This window comes from Mobula birostris, chromosome 13 (assembly GCF_030028105.1).
Source record: "Mobula birostris isolate sMobBir1 chromosome 13, sMobBir1.hap1, whole genome shotgun sequence".
Taxonomy (NCBI): Eukaryota; Metazoa; Chordata; class Chondrichthyes; order Myliobatiformes; family Myliobatidae; genus Mobula; species Mobula birostris.
Genome location: NC_092382.1, coordinates 3,844,666 through 3,867,951, shown reverse-complemented (window position 1 = coordinate 3,867,951; position 23,286 = coordinate 3,844,666). Strand labels below are relative to the sequence as shown.

General features: G+C 44.7%; 1 protein-coding gene across 1 annotated transcript in view; it reads left to right on the top strand.

The window, feature by feature from the left end:
* The first annotated feature begins 9,166 nt into the window (after window positions 1-9,166).
* The window catches only part of LOC140208255 (NACHT, LRR and PYD domains-containing protein 3-like), a 41,010-nt gene continuing 26,890 nt past the window's right edge, over window positions 9,167-23,286 (top strand). Inside the window, exons 1-4 of the mRNA XM_072276804.1 lie at window positions 9,167-9,385; window positions 17,067-17,163; window positions 20,523-20,810; window positions 21,387-21,553. Of these exons, the coding sequence (XP_072132905.1) occupies window positions 17,154-17,163; window positions 20,523-20,810; window positions 21,387-21,553 (465 nt within the window). The 5' untranslated portion in view covers window positions 9,167-9,385; window positions 17,067-17,153. The remainder of the gene's footprint in view (window positions 9,386-17,066; window positions 17,164-20,522; window positions 20,811-21,386; window positions 21,554-23,286) is intronic.

The following is a 23,286-nucleotide window of genomic DNA, read 5'->3' as shown; positions in this document are numbered from 1 at the left end:
GGAACGTGGTAAGACCCCACTTGGAGTACTGTGCTCAGTTTTGGTCGCCTCACTACAGGAAAGATGTGAAAGCCATAGAAAAGGTGCAGAGGAGATTTATAAAGATGTTGCCTGGATTGGGGAGCATGTATTATGAGGATAGGTTGAGTGAACTCGGCCTTTTCTCCTTGCAGTGACGGAGAATGGGAGGTGATCTGATAGAAGTGTATAAGATGTTGAGAGGCGTTGATGTCGTGGATAATCAGAGGCCTTTTTTCCCAGGGCTGAAATGGTTGCCACAAGAGGACACAGGTTTAAGGTGCTGGGGAATAGGTACAGATGAGATGTCAGGGGTACGTTTATTACTCAGAGAGTGGTGATTGCGTGGAATGGACTGCCGGCAAAGTTGGGGGAGTTGGAAAGGATAGGGTCTTTTAAGAGACTTTTGGATAGGTACATGGAGCTTAGAAAAATAGAGGGCTATAGGTAAGCTTAGTAATTTCTAGGGCAGGGACCTGTTCGGCACAACTTTGTGGGCCGGAAGGCCTGTACTGTACTGTCGATTTTCTATGTTTTCTATGTTTTCAAAATCTAGTCAATAAGAAAAGAAACACTTATGAAAGGATCAAAAACTTGGTAATGATAGAAATCCATAAGACTATAAGGGGAACAGGAAAGTGCTGAAGAATGGAATTAGGAGAGCTAGAAGAGACCATGAGAAGGCCTTGGCGGGCAGGATTAAAGCATTCTACAAGTATGTGAAGAGTAAAAACATAAGACGTGAGAGGGCAGGAACAATCAAGTGTGACATTGGAAAAATGTGTCTGGAAACGGAGGAGATAGCAGAGGTGCTTAATGAATACTCCCCTTCAGTATTCACTGCAGAAAAGGATCTTGGACATTGTAGGGATGACTTACAACTGACTGAAAATCTTGAGCATATAGCTCTTAAGAAAGAGAATGTGCTGGAGCTTTTGGAGAGCATCAGGTTGGATAAGACACCGGGACCGGACGCGATGTTCCAAGGCTACTGTGGGAGGCGAGGAAGGAGATTGCTGAGCCTCTGGCGAAAATCTTCGCATCGTCAGTGGGGACGGGAAAGGTTCCAGAGGATGGGAGGGTTGCGGATATCGTTCCTTTATTCAAGAAAGGGAGTAGAGATAGCCCAGGAAAAATATAGACCAGTGAGCTTTACTTCAGTGATCTTTACTTCAGTGGTTTGTAAGTCGATGGAAAACATCCCGAGAGGGTGAATTTATGGACATTTGGAGAGGCATATTATGATTAGGAATAGTCAAATGAATTTTTCAAAGGTAGTTAGTGCCTTTCCAGCCCAACTAAATTGTTTGACGACCAATGTTAATTCTCGGGGACCCTTTCTCTTCGTGATTTTTATAAGTGACCTGGATGAGGAAGTGGAGGGATGGGTTTGTAAATTTGCTGATGACAATAAATGTTAGGAGTGTTGTGGATAGTGTGGAGGGCTGTCAGACGTTAAAGCGGGACATCGATAGGATGCAAATCTGGGCTGAGAGGTGGCAGATGGAGTTCAACACAGGAAAGTGTGAGGTGGTTCATTTTGGTAGGTCAAAATGGTGGCGGAATATAGAATTAATGATAAGAATCTTGGCTGTGTGGAGGATCAGAGGGATTTTGGCGTTCGAGTCCATAAAATATTTAAAGTTGCTACACTGCTTCGCAAAGCTTGTCTCTGTGGTTAAGCAGGCATACGGTGAATTGGCCTTCAACAACCGTGGCATTGATTTTCCGAGCCGAGAAGTAACGTTGCAGCTATGTAGGACCCTGGTCAGACGCCGCTTGGAATACTGTGCTCAGTTCTGATCACCTCACTGCAGGAAGGGTGTGGAAAACATAGAAAGGGTACCGAAGATGCTTATAAGGATGTAGCCCGGATTGGGGAGCATGCGTTATGGGAATTTGTTAAGTGATCTCGGCCTTTTCTCCTTGGAGCGATGAAAGATGAGAGGCGACCTGATAGAGATGTATAAGATGCTGAGAGGTGTTGATCATGTGGATAGCCAGAGGCTTTTTCCCAGAGCTGAAATGGCTAACATGAGGGGGCATAGTTTTCAGGTGCTCGGAAGTAGGTACAGCGGAGATGTCAGGGGTAATATTTTTACTCATAGGGTGGTGACTGCATGGAATGTGCTGCCAGCAATGGTGGTGGAGGCGGATGCTATAGGGTATATGAAGAGGCTCTTGGATAGGGACATGGAGCTTAGAAAAATAGAGGGCTATGGGAAATCCTAAGTAATTTCTTCAAGAAGTAGAGGTTCGGCACAGAATTGTTTGCTTGGAATATCAGAGTCCCGGGATATCACAGTTTTGAATCCAAGTACAATGGACCCGGAATCAAGTTGTGCAGGTTTATGAGGTGTTGAGCCAGTATTTCCTTATTATCTAAGCGCAGAAGTTTGTTTCTGGAGTTTCTTTGGAAGTAATGACTGTCATACTGGGGGGGTGGGGAGTGCCATAAGAATGCCATACTGTAAAAGCGCTGGATGGTTGGAGTGTGTAAAATGTGTGCAGAATAGTTTTTTGCAGCAATACGTAGAGGTACCAACCAGAGAAGGAGCAGTGTTGGACCCCCTGTTAGGGAATGAGATAGGTCAGGTGACGGAGGTATGTGTTAGGGAGCACTTTGGGTCCAGTGATCACAATGTCATTAGTTTCAATATAATTATGGAGAAGGATAGGTCTTGATCCGGGGTTGAGGTTTTTGATTGGAGAATGGCTAGCATTGAGGAGAACCGAAAGGATTTAGAAGAAGTGGATTGGGACAATTTGTATTATGGGAAAGATGTGATAGAGAAATGGAGGTCATTTAAAGGTGAAATTTTGAGGGTGCAGAATCTTTATGTTCCTGTTTTGTTGAAAAGAAAGGTTGATAGAGTGAGAGAGCCATGATTTTCAAGGATATTGGAGACTTGGTTTGGAAAAAGAGAGATATCTACGGTAACTATCGGCAGCACGGAGTAAATGAGGTGCTCAAGCAATATAAGGAATATAAAAGAATCTTAAGAAATAAATTAGAAAAGCTAAAATAAGGTACGAGGCTGCTTTGGCAAGTAAGGTGAAAATAAATCCAAATGGTTTCTACAGTTATATTAATAGCAAAAGGATAGTGAGGGATAAAATTGGCCTCTTAGATAATCAGAGTGGAAAGCTATGTGTGGAGCCAAAAGAGATAGGGGAGATTTTGAACAATTTCTTTTCTTCGGTATTCACTTAGGAGAAGGATATTGAATTGTGTAAAGTAAGGGAAACAAGCAGGGAAGTTATGAAAACTGTGATGATTAAAGAAGAAGATGTACTGGCGCTTTTAAGGAATTTAAAAGTGGATAAGTCTCCGGGTCTTAACAGAATATACCCTAGGACATTGAGGGAAGTTATTCTAGAAATAGCAGGGGCTCTGACAGAAATATTTCAATGGTCATTGGAAACTGGGATGGTGCTGGAGGATTGGCGTGTTGCTCATATTGTTCCTTTGTTTAAAAAGGGTTCTAAGCGTAAACCTAGCAACTATCGTCCTGTAAGTTTGATGTCAGAAGTGGGTGAATTAATGGAAAGTAATCTTAGAGATGGTATATATAATTATCTGGATAGGCAGGGTCTGATTAGGAGCAGTCCACATGGATTTGTGAGTGAAAGGTCATGTTTGAAAAATCTTACTGAATTTTTTGAAGAGGTTACTAGGAAAGTTGACGAAGATGAGTCTATATGGACTGCAGTAAGGCCTTTGACAAGGTTCCACACGGAAGGTTAGTAGGAAGGTTCAATCGTTAGGTATTAATATTGAAGTAGTAAAATGGATTCAGCAGTGGCTGGATGGGAGATGCCAGACAGTAGTGGTGGATAACTATTTGTCAGGTTAAAGGCCGGTGACTGGTGGTGTGCCTCAGGGATCTGTATTGGGTCCATTGTTGTCTGTCACATACATTAATGATCTGCATGATGGCGTGGTAAATTAGATTTGTAAGTATGCAAATGATACTAAGATAGGTGGAGTTGTGAATAATGAAGTAGATTTTCAAAGCTTGCAGAGAGATTGATACCAGTTAGAAGAAAGGGCTGAAAGATGGCAGATGGAGTTTAAAGCTGATAAGTGTGAGGTGCTATATTTTGGTAGGACTAATCAAAATAGGGCATACATGGTAAATGTTAGGACATTGAAGAATGCAGTAGAACAGAGGGATCTGGCACCTCATGTGGATATGGTGGTGAAGAAATCTTTTGGTATGCTGGCTTTTATAAATCAAAGCATTGAGTATAGGAGTTGAGATGTAATGTTAAAATTATACAAGGCATTAGGAGGGCCAAATTTGGAGTATTGTTTAAAGTTCTGATCACCGAATTATAGGAAATATGTCAACAAAATAGAGAGAGGACAGAGAAGATTTACTAGAATATTAGCTGGGTTTCAGCACCTAAGTTACACAGAAAGATTGAACAAGTTAGATCTTTATTCATTGGAGCGGAGAAGTTTGAGGGGGGATTTGATAGATGTATTTAAAATTATGAGGGAGATAGAATTGACGTAGATAGGCTTTTTCTATTGAAATAAGGGGAGATTCAAACGAGAGGACATAAGTTGAAAATTAGGGGAGAAATGTTTAGGGGTATAATGAGGGGGAACTTCTTTACTCAGAGAATGGTGGCTGTGTGGAACGAGCTTCCGGTAGAAGTGTTTGGAGGTAGGTTCGATATTGTTATTTAAAGAAAAATAGGATAGGTATATGGAAGGGAGAGGAATGGAGGGTTATGGGCTGAGTGCAGGTCGGTGGGACTAGGTGAGAGTAATGCGTTTGGCACGGACTAGAAGGGTAGAGATGACCTGTTTCCGTGCTGTAATTGTTATATGATTATATGGTTATATGGAGAGGATAAGTTAACATCCCACCCCTCAAAGTGAGAGGCTGTGAGTAAATGGGTTGTTCCCTGTTTGCAACAGTAGGAATACTGTTTGGTGTTCAAACTGTGTTTGGAAATCCCCCCTCCTGTCATCTGCCTCTCAGTCGGTGCAAATTAGTCAGAAACTCAAGATGCTGGAAATTTGCACGAAAAACGCGATACTAGTTGAAGCCACCATGACGTACGGCTGTGAACTCAAATCGCTAACTTTGTTCTTCTTGAAATGGAACTGTGCACAGGCGCTTGTTTTGTGATACTTAGTGGAACAGAAAAGAAACTACAACGTTTCCCTGTGAATTATCCTGGTATCACTTTCCCTGTTAGTGTGAGCACGTGGCCAAGTGGTTAAGGCATTGGACCAGCGACATGGAGGTCGTGAGTTCGATCCCCAGCCGAGGGAACGTGTTGTGCCCTTGAGCAAGGCACTTAATCACACATTGTTCTGCGACGACACTGGTGCCAAGCTGTATGGGTCCTAATGCCCTTCCCTTGGACAACATTGGTGTCGTGACTTGCAGCATGGGCAACTGCTGATCTTCCACACAACCTTGCCCAGGCCTGCGACCTGGAGAGTGAAGACTTTCCAGGTGCAGATCCATGGTCTCGCAAGACTAACGGATGCCTTAATACTTTTCTTGTTATTCCTGGAAATGTGTTCAGTACAATTGTTGCTCACATGGTTCACAAGAGTAATCTGAGAAATGAGAGGGTTCATGTATGACAAACAATTAATGACTCTGGGCCTGTACTCTATGGTGTTCAGAAGTACAGAGCTGGACGGGATCTTATTTAACACTACCGAATGCTGAACAGCCTGGAGACGGTGGATATGGTGAGGGTGTTCCCATCAGACGGAAAATCTGTGGTCTGAGAAGACAGCCGCGGAATGAACAACCTTCCCTTTAAAACTGAGATCAGAGAAACTTTGTGAGCCAAATAGTGGTTGAGCTGTGGAGTTTGTTGCAACAGATGGTGATTGAGGCTGTCATTTGGTATATTTACGGCAATATATTATTGATCGCTAGAGTAGGAATCATGTTTCGTTAGTCAGAACGACGATATGATTAATTCAATACAGCACGAGGCATGCCTAAAAGAGCAGCCTTTACAATTTTAGGTTCACATTTCAGAACGGCTGCAGTGTTACCCTTTGTCACAATGTAACTCATAGCGTATGATGTTGAGTTTGTTATTTCCTTTTTCAGTTACCGTTGTTGAGTCACTTCCTCCGTTTCCACGGTAACAATCAACGAGAACTGCAAGACGTGTTGCTCAATTTTACCGCTCTGTGTTCACTTCCTCTAAGCTTAAAGACAGTAGCCTTTGGAAACAATGCAACAGAATAATAGTGGGAGGAAAGGATGCTGTGAGCTTTGGCTGTATGGAATGAACTGACAATATGGAAATATAGAAAACCTGCAGCATAATACACAGGCCCTTTGGCTAATAATGCTGTCTGAAACATGTACTTACTTTAGAAGTGTCCTAGAGTTAGCCATTGCCCTCTATTTTTCTATCCTTTCAATGCCTCTAGCAGGGGTTCGCAGTCTGGGGACCATGGATCCCGCGGTTAATGGAAGGGGTCTATGGCATAAAACAAGTTTGGGAACCTCTGCTAGCATCTCCCCTCATTCTGCTGTGTTTCACGGAATGATTTTCTATCTTGTTCAATCTACCTTTGTAACTCAGTTCCTTAAATGCCAGCAACATCCGTGTCTGCCAGGGCTCCTGTAGTCTCTACACTAGGCTGCCAAGAGCTATTTGTTATAAGCTGGTCTATCTCTGACACGTCCGTGTCCTTTCCTGATGTTTCTCTGTCTCCATCTCGAGAGACATGTTGTCAACCTACTTCTTTTATAAGCCTACTGATTCCTATGATAATCTCGACCGTACCTCTTCCCAATCTGTCACTTGTAAAATGCTCTTCTTTTACCTCAGTTTCTTTGCTTCCACTGCATCAGTTCCCAGGATGTGGCTGTCTTCCCTTCGCTGTTCCCAGGGTGCGGCTGTCCTCCCTCCGCTCTTCTCAGAATGTGTCTGTCTCCCTCCGCTGTTCCCAGGATGTGGCTGTCCTCCCTCCACTATTGATACTGTCCTCACTCACATTTACCATACGTCGTGCTCCACCCATCTTGCTACCACCGTAATAGTGATAGAGTTCTTCTTGTCCTTACCTACCACCCCTTCAACCTCTGCAACTTCCACCATCTCCAAAGAGATCTTACAACTAAACATATATTTACCCTCCTCTCTCCCACCCCGCCCTCTTCTTTCAACAGGGATCACTCTCTCCACAATTCCCTTGTTCATTCATTCTTCCTCACTAATCTCCCTTCAGCCACTTATCCCTGAAAGCGACCTATGTGCGACAGCTACCCGTACACCTCCTCCCTCACCTCTATTCAGAGCCCAAAACAGTCCTTCCAGGAACACTTCACCTGCGAACCTGCTGGGGTCACCTATTGTGTCCTATGCTCCCGATGCGGCCTCATTTACATTAGTGAGACCCGCCATAAATTGGGAGACCGTTTTGTTGAGCATCTCTGTAACACCTGCCACAAGGACGACAAGGAGAAGTAGCCGAACATTTTAATTCCGATTCTCTTTCCGACGTCTCGATCGATGGCCTCCTCTTGTGCCAAGATGAGACCGCCCTCAGTGTGGAGGAGCAACAACTTGTATTCAATCTGAGTACCCTCCAACCCGATTGTATGAATATTGAATTCTCCTTCCAGTAAACAAATTTCCACCCCGCCCACTTCTCTATTCCCCACTCTGAACTTTCATTACTCATCACCAGCCTATTACTTCCCCCTGGGTCCTCTCTTTCCCTTTCTCCTATTGATAACACTCCAATTCTTTATTCTCCAGCCCTTGACCTGCCCATCACTTAACTTCAGCTATAACCTTCCAGCTCGCCTCTTTCTCCTCCCCGACCTTTTTAATCAGATATCTTCCCCATATTCCCCAGCAAAGAAGAAGGCTCTTTGCACAAAATGTTGAATGTTTACTCTTTTCCATAGATACTGCCTGATGTGCTGAGTTCCACCAGCATTTTTTGTGCGTTGCTTTGTATTTCCAGCACTTGCAGGCTTTTTCGTGTTTACGTATAGTAATTACCATAACTATTATTTGGGCGTTGTTGAGATTATATCGGGAATCTGATGTAAAATCCTGCACCTCATACTCACACGGGTTATACAGACCAAAGAACAAACTGCCGGAGGAACTCAGTGGGTCGGGCAGCATCTGTGGAGGGAAATAGACCGTCAAAATTTTGGGCTGAGAACCTACTTTTGGACTGAGAGTGGACAGGTAATAGTCAGAGAAAAGAGGTGAGGGGTGGGGATCCGACAAGAGCTGGGGTGTGAGAAGTGGATCCAGGTGAGGCGGGAAGTGGGAAGTTGGAAATAGTGACGGGGGTGGGAATAGAGTGGTGGGGGCAGCACGGGGCTGCAGAAGAAGGAATTTAATTCTATGAACGATTAACAAAGAACTTAGAGAGTATTTGTTTTAGAGATTCACCAGACTGATTCCTGGAGGACGATGAAGATCAGTGATCGTCTTCCCATAAAAAAAGAGGTCGACAGATTTGTGGAGACCGAAGGGATCGAGGAAATGAGGATCGGGGCAGAAACAAGGGGCTGAGATGGGAGAGCAGTCGTCATCTTGTTGATGGTTAGACAGGCTGAATGGCCACCTCCTGCTGTTTCTCATTTGATGTTTCAGTGTTTCTGCCCAGTGAGGAATGTGAATAGAAATTAGTGTTTATAAACATAGAAGAGATTTGAATTGAACCTGCACAATTCCTGTTGGAGTGGGAGTTGTGTATCGGATCGGTGTGGGAATCGAACTGCTAACTCTGAGAACAGGGAGGTGGAGCTAAGGGGGGACGTCGACTCAGAGGCCTGCTTCGGGCATTTTCATGCCTTACAAGGCGCAGATTCGAAATCTGTGTGGGGCGCCACTCCTCGCACAGACACGAGAGCACTGTGTGATTAAGTGCCTTGCTCAAGGACACAAACATGTTGCCACAGCTGAGGCTCGAACTAGCGACCTTGAGATCACTAAATGAACTCCTTAACCACTTGGCCAAGTGCCCAACACAAGGGGATAATGAGCTAAGGGGACAGCGAAGGTACTAAGGGAAAAATTAAAAATGTAGCTGGTGTAAATAAGAAATAATGTGTAAAATGTGGCAGGTGGGTCGGGCAGTGGGTGTGGGGCGAGGAGCAGAGTCACCGGTTCAAGTGGGAGACACTCCACTCGTCACGTGATCTAGTTTCTCGCTCCCATTTCAAGCGCAGATCTGCAGCATCTGCGGGGTTTTCGCTTCCGAGGCCCCGCCCCGTCCCGCCCTCACAGTCCTCGGATGGACGCTGGTTTTCTTTCCTTTCTCTGTTGAAACGGATCGTCGGCGGGGAGTCGGTGGACGGATTGCTGTCTGCGGGGCAAATAAATCAAGTTCCCACCGGTGAGTACTGAGGCCGGTCACTCGGTTGAACGACAGGGGCAATTTACCATCGGTGAGTACTGAGGCAGATCCCAAGGGGGACGACCTGATGTTGTTCAGAGAGTCCCGTTAACTTCTCGGAACTGCAGGGCTCCTCCCGCTTCATGGACATATCCTGCCCGGGTCGGTCCGGGTTTTGGAACCTTCACACCGAGCCGCCTGAGTTGAGCCGCCGCTCAGCCCCTGTTGCACTGGTCCCAGGTGCGGGATGAGGTGGTAATGCCGGGACTAAACCCATCGGTCCGGTTGTAGTTGGGGAACTTTACCTCCATAACCCGGCCCCGTATCGGATCCAAACTTCACCTGGATCGATAGTTATTTTGCATATTTCCAGCACAGTAGAAGCAGCCGTTCGGCCTGTTGTGTTCTTGCAGACACAAGGGTTAAACAGAGTAATCGCACCCTCGGGACAATGCTCCACGTGTATGAATAGTTTCATTTTCCCCCGTTCAGACAGGACAGTGAGATCCGGATCTCTCACGTCCTCTCGGGGGACTGGGAAGTTTATTTCCATCTTCTTTCCATGACTACGACTTGCCGAAATGCTGACAGTGTTTCCCGATATATGAGCCTATTAATGCGAGAATTAAGTCTTTTTCATCTATCTGGGCTTCTCAGAAGTGTGTACGCTGCCTGCAGAATTTCCAAAGGAGCACGGTTAAATTGGGGAGTCTTTATTTTTTTTACATGTACCGAGGTAGAGTGAAAATCGTGTCTTCGTTATCATCGACATAGATCAATACATTACAGCAGTACATTGAGGCAAAACAATACTACAGTGTAACAAATCATTCTGGTTACAGAGAAAGTGCAGTGCTGATAGGTATGTGGTTCAAGGTCACATCGATTTAGACTGTGAGGTCAGGAGTCCACTCACCACGCTGGAGAACATTCAGTTCGCTTATAACAGCAGAATACAAACTGTCCTTGAAACTGGTGGTATGTTTCTGTTCCCTTTAATCTTCGACCCGATGGGAGGGTGAGAAGTGAGAATGTTTACGGTTCCGGGGATCTTTCATTATGTTGGCTGATTTACTGAGGCAGCGGGAAGTGTAGACTGAGTCCATGGAGGGGAGGTTGGTTTCTATGATGTGCTCAGCTGTGTCCACGGTTCTCCGCTACTTCATTCGGTTAAAGAAATAGCAGTAGACAGTAGTTGTATTAAGCTGTGCGGTAGCGGGATGGGCTACTTTCTCCGGAGCACCGATGAAGCTTGTAGAGTGGAAAACGACATATACCGAACTTCTTATTCAAGTCAAGTCAAGTCATGTTTATTGTCATTTCGACCATAAGCTGCTGGGGCAGTACACAGTAAAAACGAAACAACGTTCCTCCAGGGCTATTGTTTGTTCTGGCTTTGTTATATTGGAATCTGTTATCTAGTAGTGTGTACTATTATTTCAGTGTCAGTGTATTACTGGACGACCATCAGAGAGTGCACTTGATTCCTTCTCCCACCGGGTTCCATCTGCTCATTCCCTGCCCATCTTGTTCAACCTCTGTCCAGTCTGAATCCCACCAACTGAATGATATATATCAACCCACTGTTCAATCTCTGTCCAGCCTGCGTCCCAATGCCGCGATGATATATATCAACCATCTTGTTCACTCTCTGTCCTGTCTGTATCCCATCACCTCAATGATATAATCAACCATCTTGTTCAACCTCTGTCCAGTCTGTATCCCACCACCTCCATGATATATATCAACCATCTTGTTCAATCTCTGTCCAGTCTGTATCACACTATCTCAATGATATATATCAACCATCTTGTTCAATCTCTGTCCAGTCTGTATCCCACTATCTCAATGATATATATCACCCATCTTGTTCAATCTCTGTCAGCCTGTGTCCCATTGCTGCAATGATATATTTCAGCAAACTCTCTTCTAAACTTTGTCTTCATTGTGAAGTTTTGTTTTGCATCTTTTCCAGGATTGGGTTTTTGATAGCTGGAGCTACCAGAGGTTTAATTGAACACAGCAGGTGGCAGCGTAAAAGCAGCCATTTCAATTTTAGTTTCCCCGTTACAAAATGGCTGCAGTGTTAATCTTTGTCAAAATGAAACTCACAGCATCTGATGTTGAGTTTGTTATTTCCTTTTTCGGTTATTTTCGGTGAGCCACTTCCTCCGTTTCCAGGGTAACGGCCCGTCAGAGCTGCAGCAAGTGTTGTACTTTTTATCGCTCTGTGGTCACCGCCTCTCAGCGTAGAGACAGTGGCCTCAGGAGCAAATGTAACAGTGACAGTGGGAGGAAAGGATGCTGTGAGCATTGACTGTATGGGATGTATTACACCAGGGTCAGGATGAACTGAGGAACTAACAAATGGGTTGGGGTGGGGTGGCATTTACAGTTTAGGGTGTTGTTGATATTTTACAATCAGTTACCATCTGTGCATTAAAATGAAGAGGGAGAAAATACTACAGTTGCAGGAAATTTAAAGTAAGGAGGAGAAAATACTGGAAATGCTCAGCAGATCGGCAGCACCTTGGACAGTCTCAGTTCTGAAACTGTGTCTTCCACCATTTGTCCTTTCAGAGATGTAGTCTGATGTACTTTATAATTTTACATTTTGTTCCTGCTACACTGCAGGAAACATGGCAGCCAGCTGTACTGGGTGAGATCCCACGCAGCAAGAAGATTGAACTGGCATTAGCTGAGACACTGCCGCATATTACCGGCAGCAAAGAGCCCTGGGAGAGTTGGTGCTTGAGATACAATCTTGAGATGGGGGCTCCAGGAATATGGAACTGGCAGTGTTTGGGCTTCGGTCTACGTTGGTGCTTTTACAGATGTGGCTGGATGTTCCTCCTTCCGCAGTGAAGCAGACGTCTCCAGGGGCTGGATATTGGTAACATGAGATTCTCAGTGTGAGATGTGGAAAAGATGTGCGAGGCTCTCGGTGTGGGCTGTGACCCTCTGAGGTTGGATTCTGGGATATCACACATGTTTTCACCCAGATAAAATGAATCAGGGGATCAGGTTGTCCGGGTTTATGAAATGTTGAGCGAGTACCATAGAACCATAGAAACTACAGCACAGAAACAGGCCCTTTGGCCCTTCTTGGCTGTGCCGAACCATTTTCTGCCTAGTCCCACTGACCTGCACACGGATCATATCCCTCCATACACCCCCCATCCATGTATCTGTCCAATTTATGCTTAAATGTTAAAAAAGAACCCGCATTTACCACCTCGTCTGGCAGCTCATTCCATACTCCCACCACTCTCTGTGTGAAGAAGCCCCCCCTAATGTTCCCTTTAAACTTTTCCCCCCTCACCCTTAACCCATGTCCTCTGTTTTCTTTCTCCCCTTGCCTCAGTGGAAAAAGCCTGCTTGCATTCACTCTATCTATACCCATCATAATTTTATATACCTCTATCAAATCTCCCCTCATTCTTCTACACTCCAGGGAATAAAGTCCTAACCTATTCAAACTTTCTCTGTAACTGAGTTTCTCAAGTCCCAGCAACATCCTTGTAGACCTTCTCTGCACTCTTTCAACCTTATTTATATCCTTCCTGTAATTTGGTGACCAAAACTGAACACAATGCTCCAGATTCAGCCTCACCAATGCCTTATACAACCTCATCATAACATTCCAGCTCTTATACTCAATACTTCGATTAATAAAGGCCAATGTACCAAAAGCTCTCTTTACGACCCTATCTACCTGTGACGACACTTTTAGGGAATTTTGTATCTGTATTCCCAGATCCCTCCGTTCCACTGCACTCCTCAGTGCCTTACCATTTACCCTGTATGTTCTACGTTGGTTTGTCCTTCCAACATGCAATACCTCACACTTGTCAGTATTAAACTCCATCTGCCATTTTTCAGCCCATTTTTCCAGCTGGTCCAAGTCCCTCTGCAGGCTCTGAAAACCTTCCTCACTGTCTACTACACCTCCAATCTTTGTATCATCAGCAAACTTGCTGATCCAGTTTACCACATTATCATCCAGATCATTGATATAGATGACAAATAACAATGGACCCAGCACTGATCCCTGTGGCACACCACTAGTCACAGGCCTCCACTCAGAGAAGCAATTCTCTACTACCACTCTCTGGCTTCTTCCATCGAGCCAATGTCTAATCCAATTTACCACCTCTCCATGTATACCTAGCGACTGAATTTTCCTAACTAACCTCCCATGCGGGACCTTGTCAAAGGCCTTACTGAAGTCCATGTAGACAATATCCACTGCCTTCCCTTCATCCACTTTCCGGGTAACCTCCTTGAAAAACTCCAACAGATTGGTCAAACATGACCTACCACGCACAAAGCCATGTTGACTCTCCCTAATAAGCCCCTGTCTATCCAAATGCTTGTAGATTCTGTCTCTTAGTACTCCCTCCAATAACTTACCTACTACTGACGTTAAACTCACCGGTCTATAATTTCCCGGATTACTTTTTGATCCTTTTTTAAACAACGGAACAACATGAGCCACTCTCCAATCCTCCGGCACTTCACCCGTAGACAGCAACATTTTAAATATTTCTGCCAGGGCCCCCGCAATTTCAACACTAGTCTCCTTCAAGGTCCGAGGGAACACTCTGTCAGATCCCGAGAATTTATCCACTTTAATTTTCCTCAAGACAGCAAGCACCTCCTCCTTTTCAATCTCTACAGTTTCCATGATCTCACTACTTGATTCCCTCAATTCCATAGATTTCATACCAGTTTCCTTATTTCTATTCTGAGCTCAGATGTTTGGTTCTGAAGTTCTGAAGCAAAGCAGAGAATGAGTTTCCATTCCATCCCTCGCAGGGAGAGGCTGTGATTAAATACGCTGTTTTGCGTTTGCCCCAGTAGAAATAGACCAGGGTTTCAGAATTCAATTCACATTTCGAAATCCCCCCTCACTGTCACCTGTCTATCTGCCAGTGGGGGTCAAAGAGAAACTCAAGATGCTGAAGATAGAACAGAAAATGGAACAGTACATCACAGGAACAGGCACATCGGCCACAATGGTGTGCCAAACCAGATAAAAAGTAAATCAACCCCCCCCCAAAAAAAATAATGATGCCTACGTACACAATGTCCATATTCTCTCAATCTTCCTCACACCCATGTGCCTATCTAAACATCTCTTAAAAGCCTCCAATGTGTTTGCTTCCACCACCATAACAGACAGCGGATTCCAGGCACCTACACCTCCCTGAGTAGAACAACTTACCCTCACATTTCCTTTGCAACTACTCCCTCACACCGTCATTGCATGTCCTCTGGTATTAGACATTTCTAACCAGAGAAAAGATGCTCCCTGTCTACTCTATCTATGTCTTTCATAATCTTATAAACCTCTATCTGATCTTCCCTCAGTCCCTACCACTCCATGGAGAACAACCTAAGATTTTCCACTAAAAACTGGATGATGTTTGAATCCATTCTGACGAAAGGTTAGGAAACTGAATTGCTAACTTTTTTTTCCTTTCCCCACAAGTGTTCCTTACCTGCTGAGCGTTTCTAGTGATTCCAGTTTATCTGTATTACATTCACCCTGGAACATTTTGTGAGAGTTGACAGAAGAGTCAAGAAGGCACAGCTTTTCCCAGGACATTATCCTGGTACCAATTGTCCTGTTTTCCCCGGAAATGTATTCAGTACAGCTGTTGATAACAAGGTTCACAAGAATAATCTGAGGAATAAGCATTATGCATGTGGAGCATTTGCTGGCCCTGGGCCTGTGTTTAGTGGGGTTCAGAGGGATGGTGGTTGGGGTTTGGTGTGGGGGGGGGGTGGAAGTTAGGGCAGGGGTGATTATTTACAACAACTGAATAACAGCAAGTCTGGATGCAGTGGGAATGGAGAGGGTGTCTTGATTAGATGGAGAGTCTGGGATCTGAGAGTGCTGGCTCAGAATAAAGAAGCTTCACTTTAAAACTGACGTGAGAGCATTTACTTCAGCCAAATGTTGGTAATCTGTGGAATTTGATGCCACAGAGGGTGGTGGAGGCTATTGTTAGGTATATTCATGTTCTGGATTGCTAAATGGGTTGAATATTATAGCAGGGAAGCAATAATACAGTGTTGGAAAAATAATCCTTCATGATTGATTATGGAGCAGACTAGAATGACCGTATTACCTAATTCTACTATGTATTACGACTTGTATCTTATACCATGACTGAATGATGACCTATCAAAAAAAAAAAGAGAAAATCTGCAGTTTCTGGAAATCCGAGCAATGGATGGCATGTTATCACCATTACACAGACGTGACTGTTACAAGGGCAGGATTGGTGTTTGATGCTCCAGGTTTTAGTTGTTTCATAATACATATGGGCGGGGGGGGGGTGGTGAATGGGGGAGAACTCTCTGTACTAATTAGGGATGGTATCACAGCGACATACACAGAGGACATCAATGTGGGTGAAAGTCAGAAACGGGAAGGGGGCTATCATTCTGGGAGTATTCTATAGGCCTCCCCCAAAGCCACGGGGATAATGAGAGCAGATAACTTGGCAGCTTTGGGAAAGGTGCAAAAGCAACAAGGTTGTTATCACTGTTGACCTCAACTTTCCTGATGTTGATTCCACCTCCTCGCTCCAAAATGTGTCAATGGGGCAGAATGTGTTGTGTGTCCAGGAAGGATTCTTGACACAGTATGTGGATGGGCTCACTCGAGGAGTTACCGTACTGTATCTAGTATGAGGCAATGATGCTGGTCAGGTGACTGATGTCACAATGGGTGACCCTTTTGAGACAGTGACCACAACACCCCAACTTTTATCATGGTCATGGACAAGGATAGTAGCAGACCCTACAAGACAGTATTTAATTAGCGGATGGATAGTTACAATGGTATTTGGAGCAACTTTGGAGTGTAAATTGGGAAAACATTTTCAACGGGAAACACACAATGGAAATGTGAAGGTTGTTTCAAGAACACTTATATGCAGTTCGGGGTAGATTTGTTCCACCCACAGTGAAACAATGTTTATATAAACAAACTGTAGTTACAAGAGATGAGAACATTTAAGCAAGAGGGAAAAGGAAGCATTATTTAGGTTTAGGAAGCAACATCCAAGCAAGGCTCCAGAGAATTATAACGTAGCCTGGAAGGAGCTTAAGAAGTGACTTAGAGGTCGAAGGAACTTGAGAAGTCCTTGAGAAGCAGGACGAAGGAAAGCCGAAGGCGTTCTACATGTGGGAAAAGAAGAGGAGGATGAATAGACTGAGCGTAGGACTATTCAGGAGCAAAGGTGGAAACGTGCCTGGAGGATGTGGTGATAGGCGAGGTGCTTAATGAATGCATTGCTGCAGAGTTACCAATGAGATAGACAGTGATTGTGATGATAGCAGTTGGGATGTGTAGATGGAGTGAAGAGGCCAGGAGTGAAATGGGCCCGACACAGGAAATTGGGACCATCTCTGTGGGCACTGTGGTCAGCATTGTCTCATTGGGCTGAAGGGTCTGTGTCTGTGCTCTGTTGCTCTGTGACTCTATCAATAAGATTTGCCAGATATCACTGGACAGACATACAGACATGGTGTGGGAGTTGATGTTAACAGGGAATGTTTGTTCCCTAAGCAAACTGCTGCTCTGATACACAGGGTGGTGATACGGTCACATTTTGCAAAGAATCGTACTCTCTCTGACTCACTGTCTGCTTGTTGTGTAATTCAGGGCATCACCAGCAGGTGGAGCTGTCCTGCACCGTGACCAAAGTGTAAACAAGACGACAACAATCAACAATCGTCAGTCAGAATCAGAATGGCTACAGGTATGTTCACTGGGATCTTTATCATTAAACTTCTGCCCTGTAGCTGCACTTCGAAGGTTCAATCGTTAGGCATTAATATCGAAATAGTAAAATGGATTCCGCAGTGGCTGGATGGGAGATGCCAGAGAGTAGTGGTGGATAACTGTGTGTCAGATTGGAGGACGGTGTGTAGCGGTGTGCCTCAGGGATTGGTAGTGGGTCAAGTGTTGTTTGTCATATATATTAATGATCTGGATGATGAGGTGGTAAATTGGATTAGTAAGTATGCAAATGATACTAAGATAGATGGCATTGTGGATAATGAAGTAGATTTTCAAAGCTTGCAGTGAGACTTAGGCCAGTTATAAGACTGGGCTGAAAGATGTCAGATGGAGTTTAATGCTGAAAAATGTGAGGTGCTACATTTTGGTAGGACTAATCAAAATAGGACATACATGGTAAATGGTAGGGCATTGAAGAATTCAGTAGAACAGAGTGATCTAGGAATAATGGTGCATAGTTCCCTGAAGGTGGAATCTCATGTGGATAGGGTGGTGAAGAAGGCTTTTGGTATGCTGGCCTTTATTAATCACAGCATTGAGTATAGGAGTTGGGATGTAATGTTGAAATTGTATAAGGCATTGGTTAGGCCAAATTTGGAGTATTATGTACAGTTCGGGTCACCGAATTATAGGAAAGATGTCAATAAAGTTCAGAGAGTACAGAGGAGGTTTACTAAAATGTCGCCTGGGTTTCATCTCCTAAGTTACAGAGAAAGGTTGAACAAGTTAGGTCTTTAGTCTTTGGAGCGTAGAAGGTTGAGGGGGGACTTGATGAAGGTGTTTACAATTATGAGGGGGATTTATAGAGTTGATGTGGATAGGCTTTTTCCATTGAGAATAGGGGAGATTCAAACAAGAGGACATGAGTTGAGAGTTAAAGGGCAGAAGTTTAGGGGTAACATGAGGGGGAACTTCTTTACTCAGAGAATGGTAGCTGTGTGGAACGAGCTTCCAGCAGAAGTGGTTGAGGCAGGTTCGATGTTGTTGTTTAAAATAAATTGGACAGCTATATGGACAGGAAAGGAATGGAGGGTTATGGGCTGAGTGCAGGTCGGTGGGACTAGGTGAGAGTAAGAGTTCGGCATGGACCAGAAGGGCCGAGATGGCCTGTTTCCGTGCTGTAATTGTTATATGGTTAATTGTTCAGATGAAGAAACTTACACAGGTGCTAACAGGGCAGAGAAAAGTGTCATTGATCCCACTGGTAAAGCAGCTTTGTGTAATCGATCAGTCCAACAGTCCCAGTGCAGGGACCTGACACCAATAATGGTCGAATGACTTCGTTCACCAGGCAAAGCTCCACCTGAGTGAAAGGAGCCGGAGACCCTGAATCAGCAGGTTGAGAGTGAAACACAAACAGGAAGGTGACGGCGGTGTTGTTCGTTACGTAAAAGTCCAGGTTCAGGGTTTGTTGCACATCGGCCTGTTTAGAGGTGAAAGACATCTCCAACTTTTATTTATAAAATTCAGATGAGGGAAATTTTCCAAACTCTGAGGGAAAGTAGATGAGGGAAATTTTCCAAACTCTGCTTTCTGTAACCGAGCCGAGAACATTGCCAGCCTTGGAAATGGCTGAGGATCAGGAGACACTTCATTTTAGATAAACTTGTGGTCTGGTTTGGTGTATCACTGTCTGGTATGGAGGGGCTACTGCACAGGACCGAAAGAAGCTGCAGGAAGTTGTAAATCTGGTCAGCTCCATCTTGGGTACGAGCCTACAAGGTACCCAGGACAACTTCAGCGAGCGGTGTCTTAGAAAGGCAGCGTCCATTATGAAGGACCTCCAGCACCCAGGGCATGCCCTTTTCTCACTGTTTCCATCAGAAAGCAGGTACAGAAGCCTGAAGGCACACACTCAGCGATTCAGGAACAGCTTCTTCCCCTCTACCATCCGATTCCTAAATGGACATTGAATCTTTGGACACTACCTTAGTTTTTTTTTAATATACAGTCTTACTGCTTTTGCAAGTTTTTAAAAAATCTATTCAATATTTGTAATTGGTTTACTTGTTTTTTTTTTTATTCATTATTATTTTTCCCTGCTAGATTATGTATTGTATTGAGCTGCTGCTGCTAAGTTAACAAATTTCACGTCACGTGCCGGTGATATTAAACCTGATTCTGACTCTGTTTTAATACCCCAGTCCATGTCTGGTCTGTGGCCAAATGGTGAAAGTGAGTTCTCAATATTTCCCTCTTGAGATGATCTGCTACCTGAATTTAAATTCCCAGTGCCTCTGACGGGAGACCCGGTATAACCAGTGACCAACTGTCTCTGTCTCCGGTGGGCATTGTGATTGAGCTCAACTCTGTGATTCCAGGTGGAATAAAACAGAGATTACAGCCTGGAAACGAATCCTTTTATTTGTGTTTACAGCCTCCTCTGACTGCATGCAATTTATACTCATCACCCGCCACGTGAGAAAATGCCCCTTCAGTCCCTTTTAAATTCCTGCCCTCGAGTCTCAGACTCCCCTAACCTGGGAAAAATATTATGACTATCTACCCTATCTGCACCCCTGATTACTTTATGTACATGTGTAAGGTCACCCTTCATGCTCCCCTGATCCAGGGCAAACTGTCCCAGCCGAAACATATAACACAAAAACCAAACAGCTCCACCCAGTAACGTACTTGTCAATCTCCTCGACACTCTTTCCAGCTGAATCTCATCCATCCTATAGATTAGCAACGGCAAATGAACGCAAAGCTCTCTCGGTGAGACTTTGAGTTTAGCTACGAGAACTGCACGCCAAGACGCTCCCTTTGCCAATGACTTCTATAGTTGTAACATGACGATCATCCTCCAGGTGACGGGATGGGACCCAGGGGACCAGGCAGCGAGGCAATGGTCAGTCTGTGACCCAGGGGACAAGGCAATGTGTGACAAAGCAAACGGAGAACGTGTGATCTAGGGGATCGGACCATGAGTAATCCAGTGGCTTATTTGTGAGTGACACAGGTGACTGGACAGTTTGTGACCCAGGGAGATTTATGTTTATGAAAGATAATCCCAGTGGTAATTCCCGGTATCACCTGATGCTGTTCCATTAATAATCGCTGGTTATCAGTGTGTTCAACTAATGCGTAGTCAGATATCAGTATCACTGTGTCTATCCAGTTCTTTTTCTGGGAGTGGATGTGTCCAGACACCGGCTTATCGGGACGGTCACCCAGCAGGAAGTGTGGTTCACATTCACCAGCACAGTCCCACTCCAAAACTGGTCAGCCGGAGTCTCGGCTCCATTGCAGACACGCATTGTGAATCCTTGTTCGAGTATAAATCACTCTACACCTGCTATTCCTCATTTACTTCAGGTGGGAAATTAAATTGGGTACAGAAAGTACTCCAGAGGTTTTTACTAGGCAACTCATCGAGGGAAGATGATCGGGACACGGGAAGCAAGGTACCAAAGCAGGGTCAGATTGAGAGCAATGTCCCAATGGAATGCGGTCCGGCAGCAGCGGAAGTGGAGCAAATTCAGCCCAGAGACAGTGACGTCGGAGACACTGAGCAGGATCCTGGAACCGGTACAAGTGAGGCGACTGTCTGTCATCTCGGAAGCTCATTAAACACGGAATTGTCAAGTGTCCAACAAGGAGCAGGTGAGTGAAATATGAGGGTAATGTGTTCGCAGAATGAGGCAGGAAGCGGGTAAATGTGATTCCTTGTTGGAGGGTTGGTCAGAAAGGGGAAATGTGTAGGTGTGGTACATGTGGTGTAGTGGGGCACCCGTTAACCCCACTACAGGAAATGTACCACCTGCTCTGATGATTTCCAGTATGTGTATCGGAGGAAATGCAGCTGTCCAGATAAGAAAGTATTTCCGCGATATGATCTAATGGAAATGTATTCGCCAGGATGGAAAGAGTATCTCTGGGAAGCAACTATCATTGACAGTCCCAACATTTATTGCCCATCTCAAACTAAAATAGGTGAGTGGGTGCGATGGTGAGAGAGACAGGTTTCTAGTAAATGTGATCCTTCTGGTAATGTCATGCCCAGCGCATTGATGGGTCAGTTTTAAGGCCAGTGTTGGAGATTAGGACAAAATCCATGTTTCTAGCTGAAGGCAGGTGAACACTGAGGTTCAAGACATGACTGGTTTGTTGGGTTGGGTGAGAGCGGTGGAGACAAGTGATATTTCAGTTTGTGACTACATTCACTTTTTATATTCGCAGAGCCAAAGTTTACAATCTCCGACCTCCTGGCACAGGGGGAGGAATATCGACTGTACCAGCTGACAAAGTTCTACAGGGACAGACTCCAACAAGCGATTGAAGAAAAAGTTGAAAGACTCGGTTGGATGTTGACAAAGGAGGGATATTTCAGTAGGGAAGAAAATGAGGTGAGTGTGTTTAGTCTATTGTCACCGAACTGCTGGTATCAGAGGGAATAGTGATCAGTATTCATCTCCTGCACGTTCTAGAAGGTCTACATGACAATGGAGACTTTGATCTCTGACTGTCTCCAGCAGATCTGGTTTCAGCTGTTAAGGTGGGGAGCACTGGGAGCTACAGGTTCAGCGTCACCTTTTCCTCTCACACCTGCTGTATTTATCAGTGTGATATACGAGCAGTGGCTGCATATCTGGGCTGTTGAACAGACATTCAGTCTAAAACTAATTTCACGTCTTATCGGGACCGTCAGTCAAATTCACCTCAGCTCATTAATCCAGGATGAATATTGTCAGATTGTAAACTGGGACAACTGGCTACACTGCGGTACTTGAAGGAGGGAAACCTGCTAACCACAGCTGGTCTGGTCTCCATCTGAGTTCCCTAACAGAGTGGCTGACTTGTCATAGTCATAGAAAAGTACAGCACAGAAACAGGCCCTTTGGCCCATCTATTCCATGCCAGACTACTGAAGCTGCCTATTCCCACTGACCTGCACTGGGCCATGGCGCTCTATACCCTTACCATTCATGTATCTATCCAGACTTCTCTTAACCGCTTGTACCACTCGCACTGCTCGCTCGTTTCACGATCTCACCACCCTCTGAGTGAAGAGTTTCCCCTCATTTACCCTGTCTATACACCTTATATTTTTGTGTACCTCTATCAAACCACCCTTCAATCTTCTGCGTTCCAAGGCATAAAGTCCTAGCCTGTTCAATCTTTCCTTATACCTCAGGTCCTCCAGTCCCGGCAGCATACTTTACAACCTGCTTTACCTCTGTCCTCGAAGTAGGTGATCGGATCTGCACACAGTACTGAAAACTCGGCCTGACCAACGTTTTATACACGTTCAACACCATATTTCACGTCCTGTACTCAATATTTTCATTTATGAAGGCTAGTGTGACAAATACTTTCTGTCCAATCTATCAACCTTTGCTGCCACTTTTAATGATTATGGACCTGTATTCCCAGATCACTTCGCTCTACCGCACTCCTCAGTGCCCTTCCAGTCACTGTATAAGACCGACCCTGCTTGGTCCTTCCAAAGTGCAACACGTCGCACTTGTCTGTATTAAATTGCATCCGCCATTTTCAGCCCATTTCTCAGCTGGTTTAGACACCACTGCAAGGTTTGGTAGTCTTCCTCACTCTCCACTCTTGGTGTCATCTGCAAATTTGCTGATCCAGTTAACCACATTTTCATCCAGATCATTGATATAGATGACAAACAACATCGGATCCAGCACCGATCCCTGTGGCACAGCACATATTACAAATTCCCAGTCAGAGATTCAACAGTCTATAACCACTCTCTGTCTTCTTCCAAAAAGCCATTGTCTCATCCAATTTACCAGTTTACCTTGACTGCTGAGCAACTGCACTTTCTTGACCACCCTCCCTTGCGGTGCCTTGTCAAATGTCGTGCTAAAGTCCATAGAGACAACACCCACTTCCTTCCATTCATCAACTTTCCCGGTAACTTCCTGGTCCAACATTCAGATTGGTTAGACAGGAACTACCACGCACAAAGCTGATATCGCATGACGTCAAAAATCAATAGGTTGTCCTGAAAGGGCATATATATCACAAGAACCTTTTGGTAAGCACTTTACATTATTAGCCAGCACCCCTTCATATTTCATATTCTCTCTACTTATGACTTTTTAGTTGCTTTTTG